The sequence below is a fragment of the Chiloscyllium punctatum genome, chromosome 14 (genome assembly GCF_047496795.1).
Source record: "Chiloscyllium punctatum isolate Juve2018m chromosome 14, sChiPun1.3, whole genome shotgun sequence".
NCBI lineage: Eukaryota > Metazoa > Chordata > Chondrichthyes > Orectolobiformes > Hemiscylliidae > Chiloscyllium > Chiloscyllium punctatum.
In genome coordinates this window covers 42092364-42118462 of record NC_092752.1, presented here as the reverse complement: position 1 = coordinate 42118462, position 26099 = coordinate 42092364, and the positions used below count along the sequence as shown (strand labels likewise).

Here is a 26099-nt window from a genome sequence, read left to right as displayed (position 1 = left end):
TTTTCTGTTTGTTTTGATCTCTAAAGCAAGCAGTTTTAGTAATCTAAAGATTTTGAGCTGTAGGTGTCCTTCCTTTTACTCTGATGAAAGCCTGTCCTTTTTTTTTACCCAAGCTGTCCCATGTACCAAGCCTTACCATTATTCGTTACTGTATTGTCAAATTTTGGTTCATTTTACTTTACTTGCTTAAAGTAGTGAAGTTAAACATCACATAGTTAAATATTTTTCTGCTTCCTTTGCTTGTTGCCCTTTTCCGTAACTGTTCTAAACGTGGCAATATTATGATCACTCTTCTCCAAATTCCACCCCCACCCCCCCCACCCAACTAAAATATGCTCTATGTCCTTTACATACTGATGGCAAAGTCTTATTTCAGGAATTCCTCACCCTTTCTTTCCCCTTATGCTTTCATATTCCTCTCTCTGTTGAATAATTGAAATCCCCTGTTTTCACTATGCTGCAAATGATGCCAACCAATTAGAATTTGATTTTCAAGCATTGCACGGTGGCACAGTGGTTAGCACTGCTGCATCACAGCACCAGAGACCTGGGTTCAATTCCTGCCTCGGGCTACTGTCTGTGTGGAGTTTGCACATTCTCCCCTTGTCTGCGTGGGTTTCCTCCAGGTGCTCCAGTTTCCTCCCACAGTCCAAAGATGTGCAGGTTAGTTGAACTGACCATGCTAAATTGCCCGTAGTGTTAGATGGAGGTAAATGTAGGGGAATGGGTCTGGGTGGGTTGCTCTTCGGAAGGGCGGTGTGGACTTGTAGGGCTGAAGGGCCTGTTTTCACACTGTAAATAATCTAATCTAATCTAACCATAATTACTGAATTTGCTCTTCTCTCTCCCACCCACATAAGCGACTCTTAATTTATTTGATTAAAATTAAGAAATTATCCTTGACACCTCAACTACATTGTCCCTTTCCAATGATGTGATTAAAAGTAGGAAGTTTTCAGAAGTTGGTTTCAGTGCCTCTCTTGAGGCCTGAACAAATGTAAGGAAAAGGTTGAGAACATCAGATATAGTCACCAAATTAGCAAAACCAATATTGGGCATTGTCTGCCAATCATGATGCATGCTGTGCTGTAAAAATACATGCTGTGTAGTTTGCACATTACAATCAAATAATGTTATTTGAATCATCATTAGGTGTGTTCTAAATGTGCATAACACGTTTGAACTTTGGAGCCCAAAGAGACTGTCGTCACATTATTTTGACTGGAAATCAGTCAAAGGTTAATGGTACTGCTTGATTTTTAAGTTGATAGGGTTGCAGTTTTGTTTGAATAATAGGCGTGGATTATGTTTTGATCCAGTAGTAGGTTCTGAACGTTTTACTCAATATTGATAACTTAGTTGAATTACAAGGGAAGTGGAGTCGCAGATAGATTGGGTAGTGAAGAAGGCATTTGGTATGCTTTCCTTTATTGGTCAGAGCATCAAGTATAAGAGTTGGGAGGTCATGTACAGGACATTGGTTAGGCCACTTTTGGAATATTGTATGCAATTCTCGTCTCCTTCCTATTGGAAGGATGTTGTGAAACTTGGAAGAGTTCAGAAAAGATTTACAAGAATGTTGCCATGTTTGGAGGGTTTGAGCTATAAGGAGAGGCTGAATAGGCTCGGGCATGGGCGAATTGGACTGAAGGGTTTGTTTCCATGCTGTACATCCTATTACAGGTGTATTTTTCTATCCAGAAGTAGATCTTCCTATGAAACCATTTGTAAGTCGAAATGGCTTAAAGCAAAGAAGCTATTACCATTAGTTTATATAGGAAAAATGTTTGAGCGTTCCCAGACCCAAAAAATAACCTACCAAATAACACACAACCTAAACTAACAGTAACCTATTGTAAAGGTCCTCGGAGGTTTGGGGTGTTGGGAGGTACAGGAGACAGTGGTGTAGGAGAGAAAGGAAGAGGGTCATCTTTTAACAGCTCAGCGTCCTCTGAATTCTTCAGGGCAGGCAGATCATAAACGTCTATGTGTTCTTCTATGTCTGCTTGCTTTGATGTCGAAGGTCAGTGAGCAGCACAGTTATCGATAATCACAAGACACCTATTATTAAGGTTATTTTCTTTACAATATTTTTCAAAAAAAGGACTAGCGTGTCCACTCGTGCTCAGAAAAACTCACTTGGATATTCCAATCACGTGGATGTGAACAAAACACAACAGGAAGTGTATTCTTATCAATTCTTCTAAGTGTCCTTGACTTTTCTGAATGGTACACTAGTAGAGGCCTAAGGACAGCTTCACCAGTGGTGGTAATAATAGGCAATAGGGTAAATCTATCCTTCAATGCCTTGTGTCCTTTAGCCTGCTTTTCTTCTATCAGAATAAATGTCTTGCTCGGCAATTCTTTCCAATAAATTCCAGTTTCATCACAGTTAAACACTTGCTTATACGAATAACCACATTCTGTAATTATCATCTTTAGTTCTTCTGGGAACTTTTTGGCAGCTTCGGTATCAGCCGAAGTGCACTCTCCAGTAACCTTTCTGCTACGAAGTTGCCCTCTCCTCAAAAACTGATCAAACCACCCATGACTACCTTAAACTTCCACTTTTGCAAAACTTTTATCACCATCGTCCAGTACTTTCTGTTTCAGCTTATTAAAAAGACTGACTGGTTTCTCTTCAGTATAAGGTAACTTTTCAGAACACCACGCTTTGTACACCCATCAATCCAGTCAAGCAATAGACTTTCGATTATATCCATTACTGGATGCTGATTAAAAGGGACCACTCTGCTACTAGCAAAACCAATCTTTCAAGATTATTTCTGTGTGTGTAAATAGTACGAATGGTAGATGCAGGCAAGTTCAATGTGTGCACAATGTCTTTATTTCGTTGACCATGATCGAAACACTTAATTGCATCCAGTTTTACGCTAAGCATGACAGCCTTACGAGCTCTCTTAGGCTTCTCTGATAACTTAGGCCACATCTTGCTAACAGATGCACAAAATAAATTGAGATTAAAACACAGCTGCTCACAGTTCAAAGCTTTGGCAGCTTGATGCTGAGTGTAGTTCTCAGGGAAGGTGCTTGGTGGCGTCACTCACTGTGCGTGCTTTTTTGTAAAAGCAAAGATTCTCTTTCAGCTAGTGAAAACAGGTCTTTCATAAAAGCACATTGGCATTAAGCAAAACGTTAGAAAAGCAGGGGATACCTGTACTCTATGACTACCAACCTATTTGAGCTAGAGTGAAAAACAAATCAAAATGATGTGATGCTACAGCAAAAATGGAGTCTGTTTATAATGGCCATGCAGTGTTTGGTTTTCCGACTTTGACTTGCACCACAACCACTTTCCCTCCCAACAAAAACTGCATTTGTCAGAAATGATCCTGTAATTCTTGCTGATCTGCAGAATCTCTCCTCTACAAGAATGCAAGCTAAAGTCTTAAAGAAAATACTTTTTGAATGAAAAATGGCAGGAGTAAAACTATTTTTACGCACGATGAAGAAATTTTCATTTTGTATTTGAATAGTTTTCTCAACTCTTGAGTGTCTAGTGAGACCAGAATGTGAAGTCAGGTGAAGTGACTGCATTCTTGTTAGATTAATATGGTGACTTCTGGTATGCAGGCATATTTGATTTGTAGTGTAAGTTGACACCACACCCAGATGCTTTACTTGAGTTTATGTCAGCTGATAGGTGTGTCAAGGAGTACAATATTTTGTATGAAATTATAAACTTAAACTGTATAGAATATATTTGCTAAACATTTTGTATTTTACGTGGTCTCCCTCTACAGTGCACAGATGTTTACATTATTTGAAAAAGGTACAGAAGGAACCTCTTCAATCCTCGGTTTGTACTAAAAGATGTGTTGCCGCCTCTTCTTCTCGCATCACTACTCACTACACAATCCATCCTCGAGATAAAGATTCACGATGGGAAGGTAACTGTCAGGAATACTGAATTTTCATGTTGGTCCTCAAGCAATTTTTAAAAGTAATATCTGAAAGTGGATCTATGTCTCTCTAATCTTAAGTGCTTATGTCTCTGTCTCATATGTGTACAACTGATCGAGATATTAACAACAACTCTAACCCTCTGTATTGGTTGTCGATGCAAAACACTATGATTTATCTCTTTACAAAAGCAGGTTAGATAAATATTCCAACAAAATATAATATGCAGCTTAATACAATGAGAATATATGTATATATGGAATTAGGACTTGAGTTATTATTTGTCTAAACATTGTCTAAACAGTGAACTAGGGTTGGGGTGATATATTGTGGTTGTGTCACTGAGGTTCAGGTAACTTTTCCAGGAATTGGTTTTTGAATCCAACCACAGCAGATGGTAGAATTATGAATTTTAAATAAATTGGAACCAGAAGCCTGAAACCATTGTTGATTGTGTTTTTATAACAATCTTGTAACAAAATACATGTGACAATAAATTGAATCAATCAACAATCTTGTTCACTAATGTCTATTTGGGAAAGAGGATTTCTGTCCTCACCTGGTCTAGCCTATGTTTGACCTTCAGACCCAATGTGATATGCCAGTTCAGAGGCAGTTAAGAGTCAAACCATTAAAAACCCATTAAAAAGGGAATTAAGCCAGCTAGATCACTTGCCATCAAACTTAACCAAAGGAACTAACAATGGCATTCTCACGTTTGTAAGGAGAGCTAATACCAAAAAGGAGAGCTAATTTCAAACTAGCCATGCAATATAACTGAGCACAAATCATTAGGTAAAACCTTAAAAGGGTTATTTGAAGCTAAAAAAATTATAAACTCAGGTGTATGAAAGCTCCAAGAGGAAGCTATCAGATTTTAAAGACTTGGAGGTGAAGTCATGGTTAAGTAACTAGAGGTGACATAGGAATATTACCACCATCACGATAAAAGGATAACATATGGATTTGCAAGCATCTTATGTAATTGTCAAGAGTTGAATGTATTGTCTGCAGGAGAAGCTTCCGCAGTTATCTGAAGATAGGTCCTAACTAACTGGAATCTTGCCAATTTGATTGAAAGAATCAATTTCACAGACTTAGCGTAAAAGCACTCTGAAAGATTCTCAACCTTAAAAAACATATTTTAGAAAACAATCTATAATGCTATAAGCACAATAATTTTAAAGTTTCAGTAGCTCTAGACAAATCTGCATCATGGTTTTTTTTATACACTCGTTGGCAGAGTTGACTTGGTTAGTATTTATTGCCCATGCCTAGTTACTCATACAAAGATAGTGGTGATGTGCCTTTTTGAACTGCTAGATTTTGTTTGGTGTGGATATCCCACAATGTAATTAGTTAGAGAGTTCCAGAATTTTTACCCAGTCATTTGTGAATGTCAAATCTCTAAGACTTTGGTTGAGTCATGTGACTTTTAAGAACAGTGGATATTTTGCTGCAGTGTGGCATGGAGAAGTGAATCAGTAGTAGTATTGGACTGTTCTTGTGAAGCTTTATATGTGCTAGAAGTGTAGTGCACAGTGAAAGCCTGTTAAGTCATACCTCAGCATTAGTTACCTAATGTGAATTACTTTTATCTTTAGTGTGTTAATTATTTAATGTTTGATCTATCCACTGTTCTTAAATTTTGGTTTATATGTTAAATGGTAAAAATTTGAAAATATGAAAAATTGTCCTTCCGGTGATTGAATGGGAAGTTCATCTCTTTTTTTTTTAAAAAAAAGTTATCGGTTTCATAGGAATAGTAACGTTAGGTCCTATATGTCAAGGCATTTTTGCCCTAGGGCAGTGATTAAAATCAGGAATGATTTAAGAAGCCAGATTTGGGAGAATACAGAATCTACATAAGCAGTAGGACTTAGAGACAAAGAGGTTTAAGGGCATAGGGGGGACTTGACAACAAGGACAAGAAATTTAATGTTGATTGTTTGACCAGGAACTGAAGTAAATCAGTACATGTCAAGGAAATTGATAAGCAAATGTTTGTGCATATTAAGACATAAGCAGCAGGGTTTTGGATAGCCACAACTTTTTTTTTGAGGCAGAACACTGCAGACTGGCTAGGAGTGCATAGAAATAATCTGGTCTTCAGGTTGCAAAGGCATAAGTGAGGGTTTCAGCAGTAAATAAGTTTTGATGAGGTCAAAGGCAATTTCTTAGTGGCAGAATAAGGCACTTGTACTGAATGTTTTACTGTGGAGTAGGAATATCATCTCTAGGTTGAAATATAACACCAAGAAATGAACATACATTTCTTCCTCCAGATATTTTCCAGCGAGAGGATGTGTAGGATAGATGGGCTTCGGATTGGTTTCAAAAGTGGATGCAACGTCGAGGACCGAAGGGCCTGTACTGCCCTATAATGTACAATGTTCTATGAGAGCAATGAAATTGTTGGTGAGGGAGCGAAGCTTTTTTGACCAAAGGTAATGGCTTCTGTCTTCTCAGAAGGTAGTTGGAGGCAACTTTTGCTCAACCAAAACTGATCAGATAGTTTAGGGACAAGGAGGATCAAGATGTGGAATTGGATTGTATTTGTGTGCATATGCAATACTATGGCAGCGTGTTAGAAGAAAAAGAAGACCAAGGATAAAACTTGGTGGATGCCAGAGGTGACGGGACAGTTGCAAGAAGGAAAGCTGCTCAAGTGAATCCCTATAGCAACAGGATAGAAATGAATGATACCAGGCAGGTGCAATTCCAGCCAGTTAGATGATAGTAAAAAGGTTTGGAACAAAATTTTAGGTTGAATCATGGCAAGGGCAGCAAAACAGATGTGAAGGGATGGTTTACTTTTGTCAATCAACTGAGATGTCATTGTGAACTAAGTGGCAGTTGATGCAAGGTGTTTGGTGGATAACAATATTAAAACACAGAAGTAGTGCTTTTGGGATTAAGCATCACTGGAAGAGGAATCTAATTTGACAGAACCTGGGGTATTTATGAGCTAAATGAGTGTTGGAATTAGCATTTGCTTCATTAGAATACATGTGCGTTCTGTGAAGGAATTATGCAGACAGGATGGTGAAGAATTCCTTCATTGGTCAGAGCATTGAGTATAAGAGTTGGAATGTTGCATCGTGGCTTTACTTGGCATTGGTGAGGCCACCTTTGGAACACTGTACTGGTTGCCCTGCTATTGGAAGGATGTTGTTAAACTGGAAAGGGTACAGAAAAAGTTTACAAGCATGTTGCCAGGGCTGGAGGTTTGACTTATAAGGAGAAGCTGGATGGGCTGGGACTTTTTTCCCCTTGAGGCATCAGAGGCTGAGTGGTGACCTTTGTAGAGGTTTATAAAACAGGATCAGCACAGATAAGGTGAAGCCAAGGGTAGGGAAGTCCAAAAGTCATTGAAGGCATATGTTTAAGGTGAGGGGGAAGATTTAAAAGGGACCTGAGGGGGCAACCTTTTCATGCAGAGGGTGGTGCATTTATAGAACAAGCTACCAGAGGAAATGGTAGAGGCTGGTACAATTGCAAATTTAAACCCTTGATGTGTGTAGGAACATGTTTCAACAGGTTGACTCAAATATGTACAGTACAAAGCGAGTACTGATTGTCCAGTGTGTTGGGGAAAGACTTGATAAAGCTGGTTAGTTGATCCTTTAATAAAATGCATCCATTAATGTTGATAGCAGTTAGCAGCCAGGATTTTTTTAATTTTTAAACCAGGCAGGTCTGTCCATTGTTGACTAATTTAAGATTGTCATTCCAGTTCACAGTGTGGCGCACTTAGACAGAACATGTATGTATATCTGGTTCAACTCAATAAAGTAGGTGACAGACATTTGCTGGTTCTCTTCTCAAGACATTACTCAGATCAATTATAAACTTTTTTAAACAACAGCTAGTGAGGGTAGGAGTACGAGGATAGAGCAGATGGCTGAGGAGATGGTGCAGGGGAGAAGGGTTCATATTTTTGGATCATTGGAATCTCTTCTGGGATAGAAGTGATCTATGCAAGAAGGACAGATTGCACCTGAATTGGAAGGTGACTAACATACTGGCAGGGAGATTTGCTAGAGCTGCTCAGGAGGATTTAAACTAGTAAGGTGGAGGGGTGGGACCCAGCGAAATAGTGAGGAAAGAGATCAGTCTGAGACTGGTACATTTGGGAAAAGGAGCAAGTCAAACAGTCAGGGCAGGCAGGAACAAAGCAGAGAACAAGGTACAAATGTTAAATTGAACTGCATTTATTTCAATGCGGAGGCTGAACTGGGAAGGCGGATGAACTCCGGGCATGGTTAGGAACGTGAGACTTGGGATATCATAGCAACTGCAGAGACATGGCTCAGGGATGAACAGGGTTGGCAGCTTAACATTCCAGGATACAAATGATACAGGAAGGACAAAAAGGGAGAGCAAGAGAGGAGGGGGAATGGTGATTTTGATTAAGGATGGCACTATTGCTGTACTTAGGGAAGATATTCCAGGAAATACGTCAAGGGAGTTATTTGGGTGGAACTGAGAAATAAGAAAGGGATGATCACCTTATTGGGATTGTATTATAGACCCCCTAATAGTCAGCAGGAAATTGAGAAACTAATTTGTAAGGAGATTTCAGTTATCTGTAAAAATAATAGGGTGGTTATGGTAGAGGATTTTAACTTTCCAAACATAGACTGGGGCTGCCATAATGTTAAGAGTTTAGATAGAGAAGAGTTTGTTCAATGTGTACAAGAAAATTTTCTGAGTCAGTATGTGGATATACCTACTAGAGAAGGTGCAAAACTTGACCAACTCTTGGTAAATAAAGCATGGCAGGTGACTGAGTTGTCACTTTGGGGCCACTGACAATAATTCTGTTAGTTTTAAAAGAGTGCGAAGAGGGTAGACTGAATCTAAAAGTTGAATCTCTAAATGAGAGGAAGACTATTCTGAAACCTTAGAGTATAAAGACAGGAGTTTACTCGAGAGAGAAATCAGGAGGGCAAAAAGGGGACATGAGATAGCTTTGGCAAGTAGGGTTCAGGAGAATCCAAAGAGATTTTATAAATACAACTAGGGCAGCACGGTGGCTCAGTGGTTAGCACTGCTGCCTCACAGCACCAGGGACCCGGGTTCAATTCCAACCTCAGGCGACTGTTTGTGTGGAGTTTGCACATCTCCCCGTGTCTGCGTGGATTTCCTCTGGGTGCTCTGGTTTCCTCCCACAAGCTAAAGATGTGCAGGTCAGGTGAATTGGCCATGCTAAATTGTCCATAGTGTTAGGTGCATTAGTCAGAGGGAGTTGGATCCGGGTGGGTTACTCTTCGGAGGGTCAGTGTGGACTTGTTGGGCTTAGGAATCTAATCTAATCTAATCATTCAGGACAGAAGGGTAACTAGGAAGAGAATAGGGCCCTTCAAACATCAGCAAGGCAGCCTATGTGTGTGGAGCCACAGGAGTTGGGGGAAATACTAAACAAGTATTTTGCATCAGTGTTTACTGTGAAGAAGGACATGGAAGATATGGAATGTGAGCAGGTAGATGATTACATATTGAAAAATGTCCGTATTAAAGAGAAGGAGGTGCGAGATGTCTTGAAACGTGTGAAAATGAATAAATCTCCAGGACCTGATCAAGTGTATCCTAGAGCTCTGTGGGAGGCTAGGGAAGTGATTGCTGGGTCCCTTGCTGAGATATTTGTATCATTGATAGTCACAGGTGAGTTCTGGAAGACTAGAGGTTGGCTAATGGTGTACCACAATTTAAGAAAGGCAGTAAGGAAAGCTAGTGAACTATAGAACAGTGAGTCTGACATTGGTGGTGGGCAAGTTGTTGGAGGGAATCCTGAGGGATAGGATTTGAAGTATTTGGAAAGGCAAGGACTGAATAGGGATAGTCAGTATGGATTTGTATCTGGGAGGTCATCTCACAATCTTGATTGAGTTTTTGATGAAGTGACACAGGATTCATGAGGGTAGAGCGGTAGATCTATATGGACTTCAGTACGGCATTCGATAAGGTTCCTCTTGGAATACTGGTTTGCAGGCTTAGATCTCATGGCTTACAAGGAGATTGGGTGGCACAGTGGTTAGTACTGCTGCCTCACAGTGGTGGAGACCCGGGTTCAATTCCCGCCTCAGGCAACTGTCTGTGTGGAGTTTGCACATTCTCCCAGTGTCTGCGTGGGTTTCCTCCAGGGTGCTCCGGTTTCCTCCCACAGTCCAAATATGTGCAGGTTAGGTGAATTGGCCATGCTAAATTGCCCATAGTGTTAGGTGAAGGGGTAAATGTAGGGGAATGGGTCTGGGTGGGTTGCTCTTCGGAAGGGTGGTGTGGACTTGTTGGGCCAAAGGGCCTGCTTCCACACTGTAAGTAATCTAATCTAAACTAGCCAGTTGGATACAGAACGAGCTCGAAGGTAGAGGGTGGTGGTGGAGTTCAAAGTTGGGGAGAAGATTTGTAGCTTGGGTGCTCGTTGTTGTGGTTCTGTTCGCCAAGCTGGGAATATGTCTTGCAAACGTTTCGTCCCCTGTCTAGGTGACATCCTCAGTGCTTGGGAGCCTCCTGTGAAGCACTTCTGTGCTGTTTCCTCCAGCATTTATAGTGGCCTGTCTCTGCCGCTTCCGATTGTCCGTTCGAGCTGGCACTCATCCACAGACTCTTTCAACAAACACATTGACCTGGACCCAATATACCGGCCACTACAGCGGACAGCTCGAACGGACAACCGGAAGTGGCAGAGACAGGCCACTATAAATGCCGGAGGAAACAGCACAGAAGCGCTTCACAGGAGGCTCCCAAGCACTGAGGATGTCACCTAGACAGGGGACGAAACGTTTGCAAGACATATTCCCAGCTCGGCGAACAGAACCACAACGGTGGTGGTGAAGGGTTGGTTTTCAGACTGGAGACCTGTGGCACATCACTGGTCACAAGGATTGGTGGTGGGTCCACTGCTTTTCTTCATTTATATAAATGATTTGGATGCGAACATAGGAGCTACAGTTATTAAGTTTGCAGATGACAGCAAAATTGGAGGTGTAGTGGACAGCGAAGAAGGTTACCTCCGAGTACAACAGGATTTTGATCAGATGGGCCCATGGGCTGAGGAGTGGCAGATGAAGTTTAGTTTAGATAAATGCAAGGTGCTGTATTTCGGAGAAGCAAATCAAAGCAGGACTTGTACACTTAATGGCAAGGTCCTGCCAAGTATTGCTGAACAAAGAAACCTTAGGGTGCAGGTTCATAGTTTCTTGAAAGTGGAGTCCTCGGTAGATAGGATGATGTTTGGTCTGCTTTCCTTTATTGGTAAGAGTATTGAGTACGGGAGTTAGAAGGTCATGTTGCGGCTGTACAGGACATTGGTTAGGCCACCTTTAGGATATTGCATGCAATTCTGGTCTCCTTCCTATCGGAATGATGTTGTGAAACTTGAAAAGGTTCAGAAAAGATTTACAAGCATGTTGCCAAGGTTGGAGGATTTGAGCAAGAGGGAGAGGCTGCGGCTCTTTTCCCTCCACCGTTGGAGGCTAAGGGATGACCTTTGTAGAAGTTTATAAAATAATGAGGGGCATGGATAGGATAAATAGGCAATGTTTTTTTCCCTGTGATGAACTAGAGGGCATACGTTTCAGGTGAGAGGGGGAAGATATAAAAGGGACCTAAGGGGCAACTTTTTCACACAGGGTGGTGCGTGTATGGAATGAGCTGCCAGAGGAAGTGGTACATTTGCAGCATTAAAAATGCATCTGGATGGGTATACGAATAGGAAAGGTTTAGATGGATATGGGGCCAAATGTTAGCAAATGGGACTAGATTAGGTTAGGATTTCTAGTTAGCATGGACGAGTTGGACCGAAGGGTCTGTTTCTGTGCCTGGCATCTCTATGACTCTGTGACTCTGTCTAGAACAGCAGAGCAGGCTTGATCAGCTGAATGGCTTACTCTTGTTTCTATGTTACTACTTAAAATGGGATATTTCTTGGAGGGCATTGCTAGCCTAGTTGGTAAAAGTTATTGCAGCCCATTTTACCCTGGCAATATGCAAGTCTTCGTGTGAAATTTTAAGACGGAAATAGTTCACATTTAGAGCGGAGATGATCAAAGAACTTTGGAAGTGTAGGTTCTGCATGGAACCTGATGTTGATGCAGGAGGTTTGTATCAAATTCTCGCTCATCACTACAGACACAATTCTTTATTTAGAATCAGCTGAACAAAGTAAGTGTGCAAGATGAACATCCTCAACCTCATTAACCAATTTTCTAGTCATTCCACTCAGCAATGTATTACATCCCTCTGAAGCAGGTGGTACTTGAACCCTGGCTTCCAAGTCCAGGGGCAGGGACACTACCATCGTGCCACAAGAGCCAAGTTGAACTTTGATTGAAGGTGTCTATTAATATATATTTAGGTGAATTGTTATTCAAATAGTGTGCCATGTATTTTGTATCATTCTGATTTCTTAATTTGTAATATTCTGCATTTATTGAGGTTTCATATTTCATATTTCATATTTCATATTGGAAAAATACACATAATGATGATTTGTTTCAACAAAAAAGATATTTGCAATTTTTAGTCTTGTTTGTATTTTGGCAAAATCCCAAAGTAACATTTTTATATCTGGTGTATGATTTTGGAGAATTCTTACATTCAACATGTGAAAACATAATTTAACAAATCTATCTGAACTTTTAAAATTTACATAGTAGGTTCAAAGTTCTTATACTAATATTGCATCCTATTTCAAGGGGTCAGCATGGAGCGATTTGCAGATGAAGCTGATGTAGTGATAGTAGGTGCAGGACCTGCTGGTCTATGTGCAGCAATCCGCCTTAAACAGTTGGCTGATAGACATGACAAGGAAGTACGTGTATGTTTGGTGGAGAAAGCTGCGCAGATAGGTGGACATATCCTTTCAGGGGCTTGCCTGGATCCAAAAGCCCTCATTGAGTTGTTCCCAGATTGGAAAGACAGAGGGGTAAGTAAATAGTTTTGAGTTTTTCTTTTCCTCCACAACAATTTAATTAGCAAAAATAGTAGAAGCTATTTAGCAATTTAATTTTCTGTATTAATAGGATTAAAGATATTTTTGCAACACACCAGGGATACTAATGAGAGTGGAGCAATTCTGCTTTGGCTGTAGTAACAGTATTCTTTCAATGAGAAGATATGAGCCTGGTTAGAGGCAATGAAGAACTTAACAAGAATGGCAGTTATAGAAAGGGTGAAAAGCCACAGATATAGTCAGACAGATGGGTTAACTCAGGAAAGGTAGGAGGGGTAGGCTGGTAGTGCAGGAGTCTCCTGTGGCTATCTCCATTTCCAACAAGTATGCTGTTTTGGAAAATGTAGGGGGTGATGAATTGTCAGGGGAATGTAGCATGAACAGCCACGTTTCTGGTATCGAGACTGGCCCTAATGTAATGAGGGGTATATAGGGTTCCAAGCAATTGTGATACGGGACTGTCTAGTCAGAGACACAGACAGATGTTTCTGCGTTCAATAGCAAAAAATTAGAATGGTGTGCTGCCTCTCTGGTGCCAGGATCCAGGACATCTCAGAGGGTGCAGAATGTTCTCAAGGGAGAGAGACCAGCAGGATGTCATTGTACACATTGGAACTACTGACATAGAAAGGGAAAAGGATGAGATTCTGAAGGGACAATGTAGAAAGTTAGGCAGGAATTTAAAAATGAGGATAGTAATATCTGAATTACCCCAGTGCTATGAGCTAGTGAGGGTAGAAATAGGAGGAGAGAGCAGATGAATGCATGGCTGAGGAGCTGGTGCAGGGGAGAAGCATTCACGTTTTTGGATCATTGGAATCTCTTCCTGGATGGAAATGACCTGTATGGGAAGGACAGATTGCACCTGAATTGGAAGGAGGCTAATATACTGGCAGAGAGATTTGCTAGAGCTGCTCGGGAGGATTTAACCTAGTAAGGTTTAGGACACAGGAAAATAGTGAGGAAAGAGATCTGTCAGAGACTGGTACAGTTAGGAAAAAGAGCGAGTCAAATGGTCAGAGCAGCAGGAACGAAACAGAGAACAAGGTAGGACTAATAAACTGAAAATGTGTTGCTGGAAAAGCGCAGCAGGTCAGGCAGCATTCAAGGAGCAGGAGAATCGACGTTTCGGGCATGAGCCCTTCTTCAGGAATGAGGAAAGTGTGTCCAGCAGGCTAAGATAAAAGGTAGGGAGGAGGGACTTGGGGGAAGGGCGTTGGAAATGCGATAGGTGGAAGGAGGTTAAGGTGAGGGTGATAGGCCGGAGTGGAGGTGGGGGCGGAGAGGTCAGGAAGAAGATTGCAGGTTAGGAAGGTGGTGCTGAGTTTGAAGGTTGGGACTGAGACAAGGTGGGGGGAGGGGAAATGAGGAAACTGGAGAAATCTGAGTTCATCCCTTGTGGTTGGAGGGTTCCTAGGTGGAAGATGAGGCACTCTTCCTCCAGCTGTTGTGTTGCTATGGTCTTGTGATGGAGGACTCCAAGGACCTGCATGTCCTTGGTGGAGTGGGAGGGGGAGTTGAAGTGTTGAGCCATGGGGTGGTTGGGTTGGTTTGCCTCGGTGTCCTGGGGGGGGGGGGGCATGTCTCAAGACCTTGATTGAGTTTTTTGAAGAAGCAACAAAATGAGGTCATATTGTGAACATTGGACATTGTACAGGACTTTGGTTAGGCCACTTTTTGGAATATTGTGTCTCCTTTCTATCGGAATGATGTTGTGAAACTTGAAAGTGTTCAGAAGATTTATAAGGATGTTGTCAGGGTTGGAGGATTTGAGCTATAGGGAGAGGCTGAATAGGCGGGGGATATGTTCCCTGGAGTGTAGGAGGCTGAGGGGTGTTCTTCGAGTTTTATAAAATCATGAGGGGCATGGATAGGAAAAGTAAACAAGGTTTTTTTCCCTGGGGTGGGGGAGTCCAGAATTGGAGATCATAGGTTGAGGGTGAAAGGGGACGAAAGGACATAAGGGGCAACTTTTTCACACCCCGAGAGTGGTGCATGTGGGGAATGAGTTGCCAGAGGAAGTGGTGGAGCCTGGTACAATTACAATATTTAAAAGGCATCTGGATGGGTTATGAATAGGAAATGCTTAGATGGATATGGGCCAAGTGCTGGCAAATAAGACTAGATTAGGTTGGTTATGGAGGAGTTGGACCAAAGGGTCTCTTTCTGTGCTGTACATCTGTGACTTTGTGACAAGGGAGACAGTAATAGATTTGTGATTATGGTATTCTAACTTGGAAACTCATGATGAGAGCTCATCATTCAAACATTGTTAGCAACCCTTTGTAGAAATCTTCAACACAAAAACATGGCTAAATATTTTGTTGCAATACTGAGTCTATGCTCTCAGATTGTATTAAAATGACATTATTTTGAAGAGAAGGAGATTTATCCCAGTTGTCCTAGCCTATATTTACTTTTTCAGTATTTTGAGAGGTTGAACTAGGTATCCCTACTATATAAGTACTGATATTTGTTTAATTTACTATTATGCAAATATTATAACATAAAAATACAATTTAGCTTCAATGAATTATATTTTCTAATAAATATATTTAGATAATGCCTTTGTTATTCAAGCAAGGAAATTGCTTGAATACTTATCTAAAACAATTTGTTGCAGTGGAAATCAATTGCAGAATCCATGGGTATATGCAGTCCAAATGGCAAGTAGTGTCTTAACATTGTTTTAACATTTAGCATTTGTAAATTAAAATCAACTTTCTGTAGCATGCTGTAGTTTTGCATCATAGTTGGTCATCTGGATAGCGGATTAAATTAACTTCAAAATAAAAATAAATTTTGTATATTTTTCTACATTAGTTGAGGTTAAATTTTTAGACAACAATCCAGTATGTTATTACATCAATCTAAATATATTTTGACATTCAAGTTCAAAACATTTCTAAATCTGAATTTAATCAATTTATAAGGATCTCATTTTCAGAATTGAATCAAGACTTGTTTTTATGTGTTGTTTCATAATTTTGTGAATATGTACACCACAGGCTCCACTACATACTCCAGTAAAAGAAGATGCATTTAATATATTAACAGAGAAGTACAGAATTCCAGTTCCACTGTTACCAGGTATAGTGAATCTGTTTTATGATAGGCATTTTGCTTGCCAATTTGAAGTACAAAATTTTTAGTTTGTGTAGCTTGTACAGTGAATTGGAACAATGATTACCCCTCAGTGAAATATTCTGCAACCTCATAAAAGATTATGTTCTGTTGGAAGGGCTAATATAGCTAAAATATTGTTTCACTTATTTCTTCAATGCATAGATTTAAATTCTACTCCGTCTCATGCTTCTGGTTTTTGCGCAGGTCTTCCCATGAGGAACCATGGAAACTATATTGTGCGTTTAGGACACTTGGTTAAATGGTTAAGTGAACAGGCAGAAGAACTTGGCGTGGAATTGTATCCAGGGTACGCAGCCTCTGAGGTGAATAATTGCATTACATATCTGTTATAGGTTTGATTTTGCTGGTTGAAATATTTTAATATCCTATTATCATAAATGTGCATTCATCCCCTCAGGTGTTGGAGATTTCTGTGTCATAATGTTTCATAAAAATTGGTTTGATGAAAAGTTTTCTCAGTTAGTTATTCCATCTTCCCAAAATTCTTGTGAAAGTAATTAATATAACCTACGTCCATTTCTCTGATTTGTCATTTTTACATTTCTGTTCTATCAATATCTTACCTAATTAATATACAGAAAATCCTCATTTAACATTAACATGCTTAATGTTATTTTTCTTTTGGAGCCTTTTTGGTTTGCATGCCACGTTTGTTTGAGCATCATTTATGTATATTGTTGGCATCAGTCGTAATCGTAAATCAGAATCCACTATGTGTGAGCGTATGAGAGAGAACGTGTGTGAGAAAGGGTCTGCATAAGTGTTGCAGACCCACGAAGACACACAGACCCATGGAGACCTACAGATAGACATATGCTCTCTCGTGTGCTCTCACATACGCTCACAGAGGCACTCTCTCACAGATGTTTACCCCCTTAAACACATTCACTCACACATACACACACACTCTCTCACAGGCACTTATGCCACCAGCACAACTCTTCCCCCCCCCCCCCCCCCACACATATATAACAAATGTTTGTGGGGTGAGTAAATTTGTACTTGCATTTTGCTCAAAAATTGCATGAATCCATGTAAGATTCTGTAAATCCCTTTTTTAGATTAGAATCAGTTTGAACCTTGTGGCACTGACAGCCTCACACAGGACAACTCACATCTTCAATGCATTGTCTGGCTGGCGTGGCACCTGTTGTTAAAGTTCACTTGAAAATGTAACTTTAAGAAAGTTCAGGGATTTACATAAGAAAAGACTGAAGCCAACATGCCCATTCTAAAAGTTGAGAGACTTAACAAACAATCCAGATCTTTTTCAATATATAATTTCAGTTACATCACACTGTAAACTTCTGTTATAAATTCTGTGTCCTACGATGTTATACTCCACAACCACCTGATGAAGGAGCAGAGCTCCAAAAGCTAGTGCTTCCAAATAAACCTGTTGGACTATATCCTGGTGTTGTATAATTTTTAACTTTGTGCACCCCAGTCCAGCACCAGCACTCCAAATTAGTCATTCAAAGTGTAATTGGTACTGTGATTCAGTATAAGGTATAGGTATAATGTTTTAATTTATTTTGTCTGCTAAGGCAAAAGGCACTATGGAACTTAAAAACAGTTTTAACATTGATTCACTCATTCTGATTTAAGTTCACTTTGTCTCTTCTCTTAAAGTTGCAATTTTCACTAATGCAACCCAAACGTCAGGTCTCTCTGTAATATAATTTAATACACAAGTTGAAACCTTTTATTGGTTCTTTACAATAGTATTGTGCTCGATTTTGTTTACCAGTACTGACTCTGGTTGGACTTGCTTTTGCTGTGTGTGGGCTACATTATTCAGTCCATGACTGGGTATTCGCAAAATGCCTATAATAGTGCACTGATATATGAGAATAAAACAAATCATATAATTTATTAACATAATCTTTTATTATTTCTGGAGGATAACCTGAAAACAAGTTGTATTATGTGTTATTAGGGTGGGGGAGTCCTAAACTAGAGGACATAGGTTTAAGATCAGAGGAGAAAGCTTTTAAAATGACCTCAGGGCTAATTTTTCCTCACAAGGTGGTGCATGTACAGATCAAGCTGCCAAAGGAAGTGGTGGAGGCAGGTACAATTTCATTAAAAAGCTATCTGGATGGGTGTACGAATAGGAAGTGTTTAGAGGGATATGAACCAAATGCTGGCAATTAGGACTGGTTCAGGTTGGGACGAGTAGTCGGTGTGGATGAGTTGGATCAAAATATACCTGTTTCCATGCTGTTTGACTCTATTTTCTGATCTATGTAGAATCCATGTTCTACTTGCCAAAGAAATTTAAATGCTAATGAGATTAGTTCCTAAATACTTCCTAACCCCCTCTCATTTGTGGTATATTTTACTATTTTATGTCTTGGTGATTTAAAATCATTGCACTAAGAAAATTCAATATTTTGTGAACAATCCAGATTTTGTTCCATGAAGATGGGAGTGTTAAAGGGATTTCTACCAATGACGTTGGTATTCATAAAGATGGATCTCCAAAGGTATGGTTTTTGAATTAAATACCTTTTACTCAAACTTGTGGATGTAGATATATCTTTTGTTCAAAGGCTTTTATTTTGCATTAGATGCAATTAATTCTTTTTGATTTGTTGTTGCAACATGTTGTAAAAGTTCTGTTTTTCTTCTTGCTTGTCACTAGTTCCCTGTGAAGCTTTATAGTCATGCCCTGAAAAAGGTACATGTTGTGTAAGCATTTTATCTTGCACTCATCGGGACAATTTGCAAGAGTACAATTTTGAGGGGAAAATCAACACAAATTATGCTGACAACCAATTTTAGATTGTTATTTAGGCTCACGATGTGGTGCTTCTGTGCATTAAAGGCTACATATATCAATACACACAACCTGTTCTTTGCATGCAGACAAAACATGGTTGCGCACTACATCTCTATCAACTCAAAAGAATAGGTGGCAACCGTTCCGTAGTTTGTATCTCAATGCTTTGACCAATCAGAGTCAATGTGATTCATTTTCAAAGCTTGAATGCTAACTGTTGATCAGCATTAATGGATATGTTCTCAATGGCAATGTCTCTACAAATCGTAGACAACTTGTCAACCAATCCATGCTCTCTTATGCAGCATGAATGTTGGTTTTCCTTTTTTAATTGGTATTCTTGTGAATTTTCCCATGATTGCAAGCTAGAAAGCTTGACAAAATGTCTTTCTTTCAGCAATACATTATGATTTGTAACTTCATAGTGATTTCCAGTTATGAGTCCTGTATAGCTTGAATGTAAAGGTATTTATATGAGCTCTTTTTTTTTATTCTTGGTGGTAAAGGCTCATATGGTTGAGAACAACTGTTGAAGTTTGTATGATAAATTACTTCAGCAGGTAGAACATTCAGCAATATGATGCAGTAGTGGTGGAGGCCATGAATACTGAGTTCAATTACAAAAATGTCTATTAATTAGTCCTAGCCTACATCAGTTCTGGTGTGTCACCTTCAAGGCAATTAGTAACAGCAATTTTAACACCATCTGCCATACTTCAAAAGCAAATTTAAAAAAAAATTGAATGTTGCCCTGTTTTTAAATTAATTCAATAAACGTAGTAAGCTGAGTTTGAGTACTAGTGCAGCAGCACGGCCCCACAAGTACTGAATATTCTGACACATTCCTGATTTGAGACTTGCAGTATATTGAGAGACTTTGAGGTGTCAGGAAGCGAATCCACGTATTTGAGTGAAAGCTAGGCTTTTTCAACTACGTTTTATTATGTCTTAGAGAGAGAGAGGGGGAGAGAGAGAGGTTCTACTTAGGTTGTGTGACACTCGGGGTTTGAACAGTATGGGACTGGTGATATCTTTGAATGTTTGGTATGGGGATATGGTGGTTTGGTCTTACCTCGTTGGTGATTATTGTTACCTGGCACTTAGTCTAAATGTTATCCGGGTTATACCATCAGAAGCTGACATTATTGCAGAACTTGAGTGTAACTATACTGAACACTATGGAATTGTCAATGAATAGCTGTTCCCTTGATATTATAGAAACATAGAAGATAGGAGCATAAGGAGGCCATTTGGCCCATTCATCATAATCATGACTGATCATCCAACTCAATAGCCTAATCAGTTTTCTCCCCATAACCTTTGATCCCATTTGCCCCAAGTGCTTATATCTAGCTGTCTTTTGAATGCATTCAGTGTTTTGGCATTAACTACTTTCTGTGGTAATGAATTCCACAAGCTTCCCACTCTGGGTGAAGAAATGTCTTCCCATCTTGTCCTAAATGGTCTACCCTGAATCCTCAGATTTTGTCCCCTGGTTCTGGACACACCCACTGTCAGGAGCATCCTCCCTAGTCTGTCTAGTCCTGTTAGAATATTACAAGTCTCTATGAAATCCCAGCCCCCACATTTGTCTGAATTTCAGCAAAAACAATCCTCACCTAGTCGATCTGTCCTCATAATTTAGTCCTGCCAGCTCTGGAATCAGCCTGGTAAGCCTTTGCTATACTTCCTCAAGAGTAAAAGCATCCTTTCGCAGAAAAGGAGACTAAAGCTGCAAACTATATTCTAGATGTGGCCTCACCAAATCCCTATATAACTGCAACAACACATCCCTGCTCCTGTATTCAAAACCTCACAATGAAGGCCAATATACCATTTGTCGCCTTTACCGCCTGCTGCACCTGCATATGTGCACAAGGACACCCAGGTCACACTGCACACTCCCCTCTCCCAATTTATTGTCATTCAGGTAGTAATCTGCCTTCTCGTTTTTGCTTCCAAAATGAATAACCTCACATTTATCCAAATTTATGTTGCATCTACCATTGATTTGCCCACGCATCCAACCTGTTCAGATCATGCTGAAGGATCTCAGCATCCTCGTCACAGTTCACGCTCCCACCAAACTATGATGGAATGGAACTCATTGGCGAGTCTGTTGAAAATGGTTGGGCAGATTGTATGAGAAGATACAATCAATAGTCCTGGTGACATCCTGATTTTTATCCAGGAGGTCTGGAAGCAGAGTATAGGCAGTGCTGGTCATTTAGGAAAAAAGTTCTTATCTTGGTCTGTAGCCTTGCAGAGTTTCTTGTTTAAGAGCACATTTTAAAAAAACCTACAATTCCATGAGCATATGAACTAGGAGCAGGAGTAGGCCATCTTGCCCTTCAAGCCTGCACCACCAGTCAATAAGATCACGGCTGATCTTTTTGTGGCCTCGGCTCCACTTGCCTGCCCTCTCACCATAATCCTTCATTCCTACAATGTTCAAAAACATATCTATCTTAGTTTTAAAAACATTTGCTGAATTAGTGTCAACTACTTCACTGGGCAGGGAATTCTATAGATTCACAACCTTCTGAGTGAAGAAATTCTTTCTCAATTCAGTCCTAAATCTGCTCCCCCTAATTTTGAGGCAATGCCCTCTTGTCCTAGTTTCACCTGCCAGTGGAAACAACCTCTCTAGGTCTATCTTATCTATAATTTTATATATTTCTATAAGATCTTCCTCATTCTTCTGAATTCCAATGAACATAATCACAGTCTCATCATTCTCTCCTTGTAAGTCAACCCCATCAACTCTGGAATCAACCTAGTGAACCTCTTCTGTACCACCTCTAGTTCTTGTCTGTTCTTGTCAAGTAAGAAGACCAAAACTGCTAGCAGTACTCCAGGTGTGGCCTCAGTAGCACCCTGCACAGCTGCAGCATAACGTCCCTGCTTTTAAACTCAATCCCTTTAGCAATGAAGGAGGAAATTCCAATTGCCTTCCTAATTATGTGTTGTACCTGCAGACCAACCTGTATTTCATGCACCAGGATACCCAGGACCCTCTGCATAGCAGCATGCTGCAACTTCTTGTACTGGTCCTTTTTACTGTTACTCCTACAAAAATGGCCGACTTCACATTTATTAACATTGCATTCCATCTGCCAGACCTTTGCTCACTCACTTTAAGTATCTATGTTCCTGTACAAACTTTCACAATCCTCTGCCCACTTTGCTCTGCCACTTATTTTAGTGTCATCTGCAAACTTTGACACACTACACTTGGACCCCAACTCTAAATCATCTATGTAAATTGTGAATAATTGTGGTCCCAAGACTGATCCCTGAGGCACACCAGTTGTTACTGATTGCCAACCAGAATAGCATTAATTTGTCCCAATTCTTCTCTTTCAATTTGATAGTTTCCCTTATTTCCTTAGATATCCATGGCAGATTACCCATTTTCTTATAGTCCTTCATTTTCACTGGAATGTACTTTTGCTGAGCCCTTTGAAAAATTGCTTAGAAAGTCCTCCACTGTTCGTCAACTGTCCCACCATAAAATCTTTGTTTCCAGTCTACTTTAACCAAGTCCTCCCTCATCCTGTTGTAGTCTTTCTTGTTTAAGCACAGGGCCCTGGTGTTCGATGTTATCTTCACACACTCTTACCTGTATTCTAAATTCAGCCATTCTGGGATCATTCCTTCCAAGAGGATCTCTAACTGTGAGATCATTAATTATTCCTGTCTCATTACACAGAACCAGATAGTTTGCTCCCTCATTGGTTCCATTGCATACTGTTCAAGAAAATTATTGTGGATACACTTAAAAAAAAACTCCTCCTCAAGGCTACCCTGACCAAGCTGGCTCGATCAATTGACATGTAGATTAAAATCCCCCATGATAATTGACATACCAATTTGAGAAAATAGACAGGAGGCTGGAAGAACACAGCGAGTCAGGTGGCATCAGGAGGTGGAGAAGTTGACGTTTCTGGCGTAACGTGCTTGCTGTGTTGTTCTGGCCTCCTGTCTATCTATTTTGGATTCCAACATCTGCAGTTTTTTTTATCTCATACTATTTTTACAGGCATTAGTTATTTCTTTGTTTATTGCCCACCCCAATGTGGTATTATTATTTCATGGCCTATAGACTAAGCCTATCAGTGACTTTTTGTTCTTAGAATTTCTAATTTCCACCCAAATGGATTCAACCTTATTCTCCATAGAACCTATATAATCTCTCAGCACTGCCCTGATGTCTCCTTGAATATCGGAGCTATACCACGTCCCTTACCTTCCTGTCTGTCCTTCTAGACAGTCTAATACCCCTGGGTGTTTAACTCTCCATCGTGGCCATCCTGTAATCATGTCTCCAAAATGGCTACTAAGTCCTATTCATTCGCGATGATTTGTGCCATTAACTCATCAACCTTGTTACGAATGCCGCGAACATTCAGGTAAAGTGCCTTATGCTAGTTTTCATACCCTCATGATTTCCAATATCTTTAATACTATCTCCTGAGTTATCTTTCCTTTTTACGTCTTTCATAGACTGCCTTCTAGTCAAACCCTTCTGCATGCATGCTAACTTGCAGCTTACCTTTTAATTTACTGTCATACTTCCTATTGTTTTTCCCTTCCCTTCCCCCTCACCGACTCACTAGTTTAATGTCCTAATGAACACCCTATTTATCCTTTTCACCTGAACACCAATTCCAGATCAGTTCAGTTGGAGACTGTCCCATTGGTACAGATCCCTCCTGTTCCAAAACTGATGCCAATGCCCCATGAAATGGAACCCCTCTTTCCCACACCAACTCCTTAGTCACATGTTTACTTCCCTAATTTTCTTATTCCTAAAACAATTTGCACGTGATTTGAGTACTAATCTGGAGATTATCACCCTTGAAGACCTGTTCCTTAATTTCTTTCCTAGTGCTTGATAAACCCTGAATTGGTCCTCTTTCCTGGCCTTGCCTATGTTGTTTCTTCCTCCGTGGACCACAACAGCTGAATCCTTCACTTCCCGCTCCAGTATCAGAGCACAGATGTTTCTTTAGTTCACTTAAACAGCAGAAACTTTCTTTATAGTTTGTGCTGTGAACTAAGTGAGGGAGGGGAACTATCTCTCTTTCAAATATAAATGCACAGGATGGATTAGATTAGATTTTATTGGGTTAGATTTATTCATTGTCACATAGAACAAATACAGTGAAAAGTATTGTTTAGTATCACTACTGTCTGGCACTATCTTGAAACATAGAAAATAAAGCACAGCACAGAATACAAATCTAAAGCATAAAGCAAAAGAGTGTGGTCATCTTCGCATTTCTTTCTTGTTACGGTCTACAACAATATTGCCTCCATGGCACACTGTGGTCTCCTCTAATTTAACCATGGGCCTGGGGCTAATGGCTACCAAATTGCATCCTGTGCTAGGCCCTCCAGCACTGCCACTATTGTGATGGCTGACTCGTTGCTGACACTATGATCCAGCACTGGGCTCCTATCAATGCGTCAAAGCCACTTTCCTTCACTAAGCCCTGCTAACGCCATCTTGGAATCTATTCTTGGAGACTATTTGCTTCACCCGTGGCCCCACACCCACTCACTCATGGTAGCTCAAGATTGTGCTTAAATTTATGATCACCCTCACCATGTTACCTGTAACTTATAATATTTCAAAAACAATAATTTAAAGTTGTCTTCATATTTTCACAAAGGACACATTTGAAAGAGGAATGGAACTTCATGCCAAAGTCACGATATTTGCTGAGGGCTGCCATGGACACCTTGCCAAGCAATTGTACAAACAATTCAAGCTAAGAGAGAACTGTGAACCACAGACATATGGTATTGGATTAAAAGAGGTAAAAAGAAGTTTTGAATTTCCCCATGAAAAGTATTTTCTGCAACCTTTTCATATTTTTGTTCTAATCACAGCTCGTTGAGAATTGAGTGAACTGCTAAATAAAAAGTTAAAGTTACCTTAGTCTTACCAGACCATGGAACTGCTGTGTCATTAGGTCATGCCTCCTGCAAGGGGAGGGGTTTGAGAACAAGAATTCTTCATGGTAATCTCAGCTGATGCAGGAATTGAACCCATGCTGTTGGCATCATTCTGCATTGCAAACCAGCCATCCAGCCTACTGAGCTAATAGAGTAACTTGCTAATCAGAATAATGAGACTTTGTCACCCAATTCTCATCAAATTAAGGCAGAGAACCTCGATAGTGTAAATCAAGGCAAAGCAGAAAATAGGCAAATAAGTAATCAAAGTAATTAAGTAAATCCAAGGAGGTGATTTGAAAATTAAGTACGATAGCAATTTGCATTTTGTAGTGGGTCGGATGTCATTTGTCTGGGTCAATACTAAAAGAAAGTGAGGACTGCGGATGCTGGAGATCAGAGTCGAGAGTGTGTTCACTGGCCACACAGCGTCTTGCTGCTGTTTCCTTCAGTAAAGTATCAAAATCGTGCGACCTATGGAGTGTTGCCCAGAAGTGCCACGTTGCCAAATTTCTCAATGTTTCAGGATTTGGACACCGTATTAAACAGGCTGTCAGAAGGAGCTCCAATGCCACATGCTGGTATTTATTGCAAAAACATAAAGATAAATGCTGACAGGAAATCTAATACAGGAAGGAGGGGTTCGGATATCAGTTGGTTAGGTCTGATTCTGAGGTAGTAAGTTCCTGTATTAGTTGGACAAGTTCCACATTTTCCCAAGTTCTATGACTAATGCCCTTGAAAGAAAATTAGAGTTGGGGGTGGAATGGGTGGGTTAAACTAATTTAGCAAACTGAAGCACTCGAATGAAGCATCAGAAAAGAAGCATAATGTGCATAAAAGACTGTGAAAAAGAGAAATTAAAGATAGTTCAGAAGCAGAAATTTAGATAAATGTGAAGTGCTGCATTTTGGCAAGGCAAATCAGGGCAGAACTTAAAGCACTTAATTGAAGGTCCTGGGCTCTGTTACTGAACAAAGAGACCTTTGAGTGCAGGTTCATAGTTCATTGAAAGTGGAGTCCCAGGTAGACCAAATAAGAGGCATTTGGTATGCTTGCCTTCACTGGTCAGTGCATTGAGTACAGGAGTTGGGAGATCATGTTGCGACTACGGGATTTTGGTTAAGCCACTCCTGGAGTATTGAGTTCAATTCTGGTCTCCCTGGTACAGGAAAGATGTTGCAAAACCTGAAAGGGTTCAGAAAAGATTTACACAGATGTTGTCAGGATTATAGGGTTTGAGCGACCGGGAGAGGCTGAATAGGCTGAGGCTGTTTTCCCTGGAGCATCAGAGGCTGAGGGGGTGACCTTATAGAGATTTAC

General features: G+C 40.2%; 1 protein-coding gene across 1 annotated transcript in view; it reads left to right on the top strand.

Moving 5' to 3' along the window:
* etfdh (electron transfer flavoprotein dehydrogenase) overlaps positions 1 to 26099 on the top strand; it is a 56360-nt gene that overhangs the window by 10296 nt on the left and 19965 nt on the right. Inside the window, exons 2-7 of the mRNA XM_072584259.1 lie at positions 3765 to 3911; positions 12624 to 12853; positions 15889 to 15970; positions 16211 to 16329; positions 18439 to 18516; positions 24491 to 24637. Of these exons, the coding sequence (XP_072440360.1) occupies positions 3765 to 3911; positions 12624 to 12853; positions 15889 to 15970; positions 16211 to 16329; positions 18439 to 18516; positions 24491 to 24637 (803 nt within the window). The remainder of the gene's footprint in view (positions 1 to 3764; positions 3912 to 12623; positions 12854 to 15888; positions 15971 to 16210; positions 16330 to 18438; positions 18517 to 24490; positions 24638 to 26099) is intronic.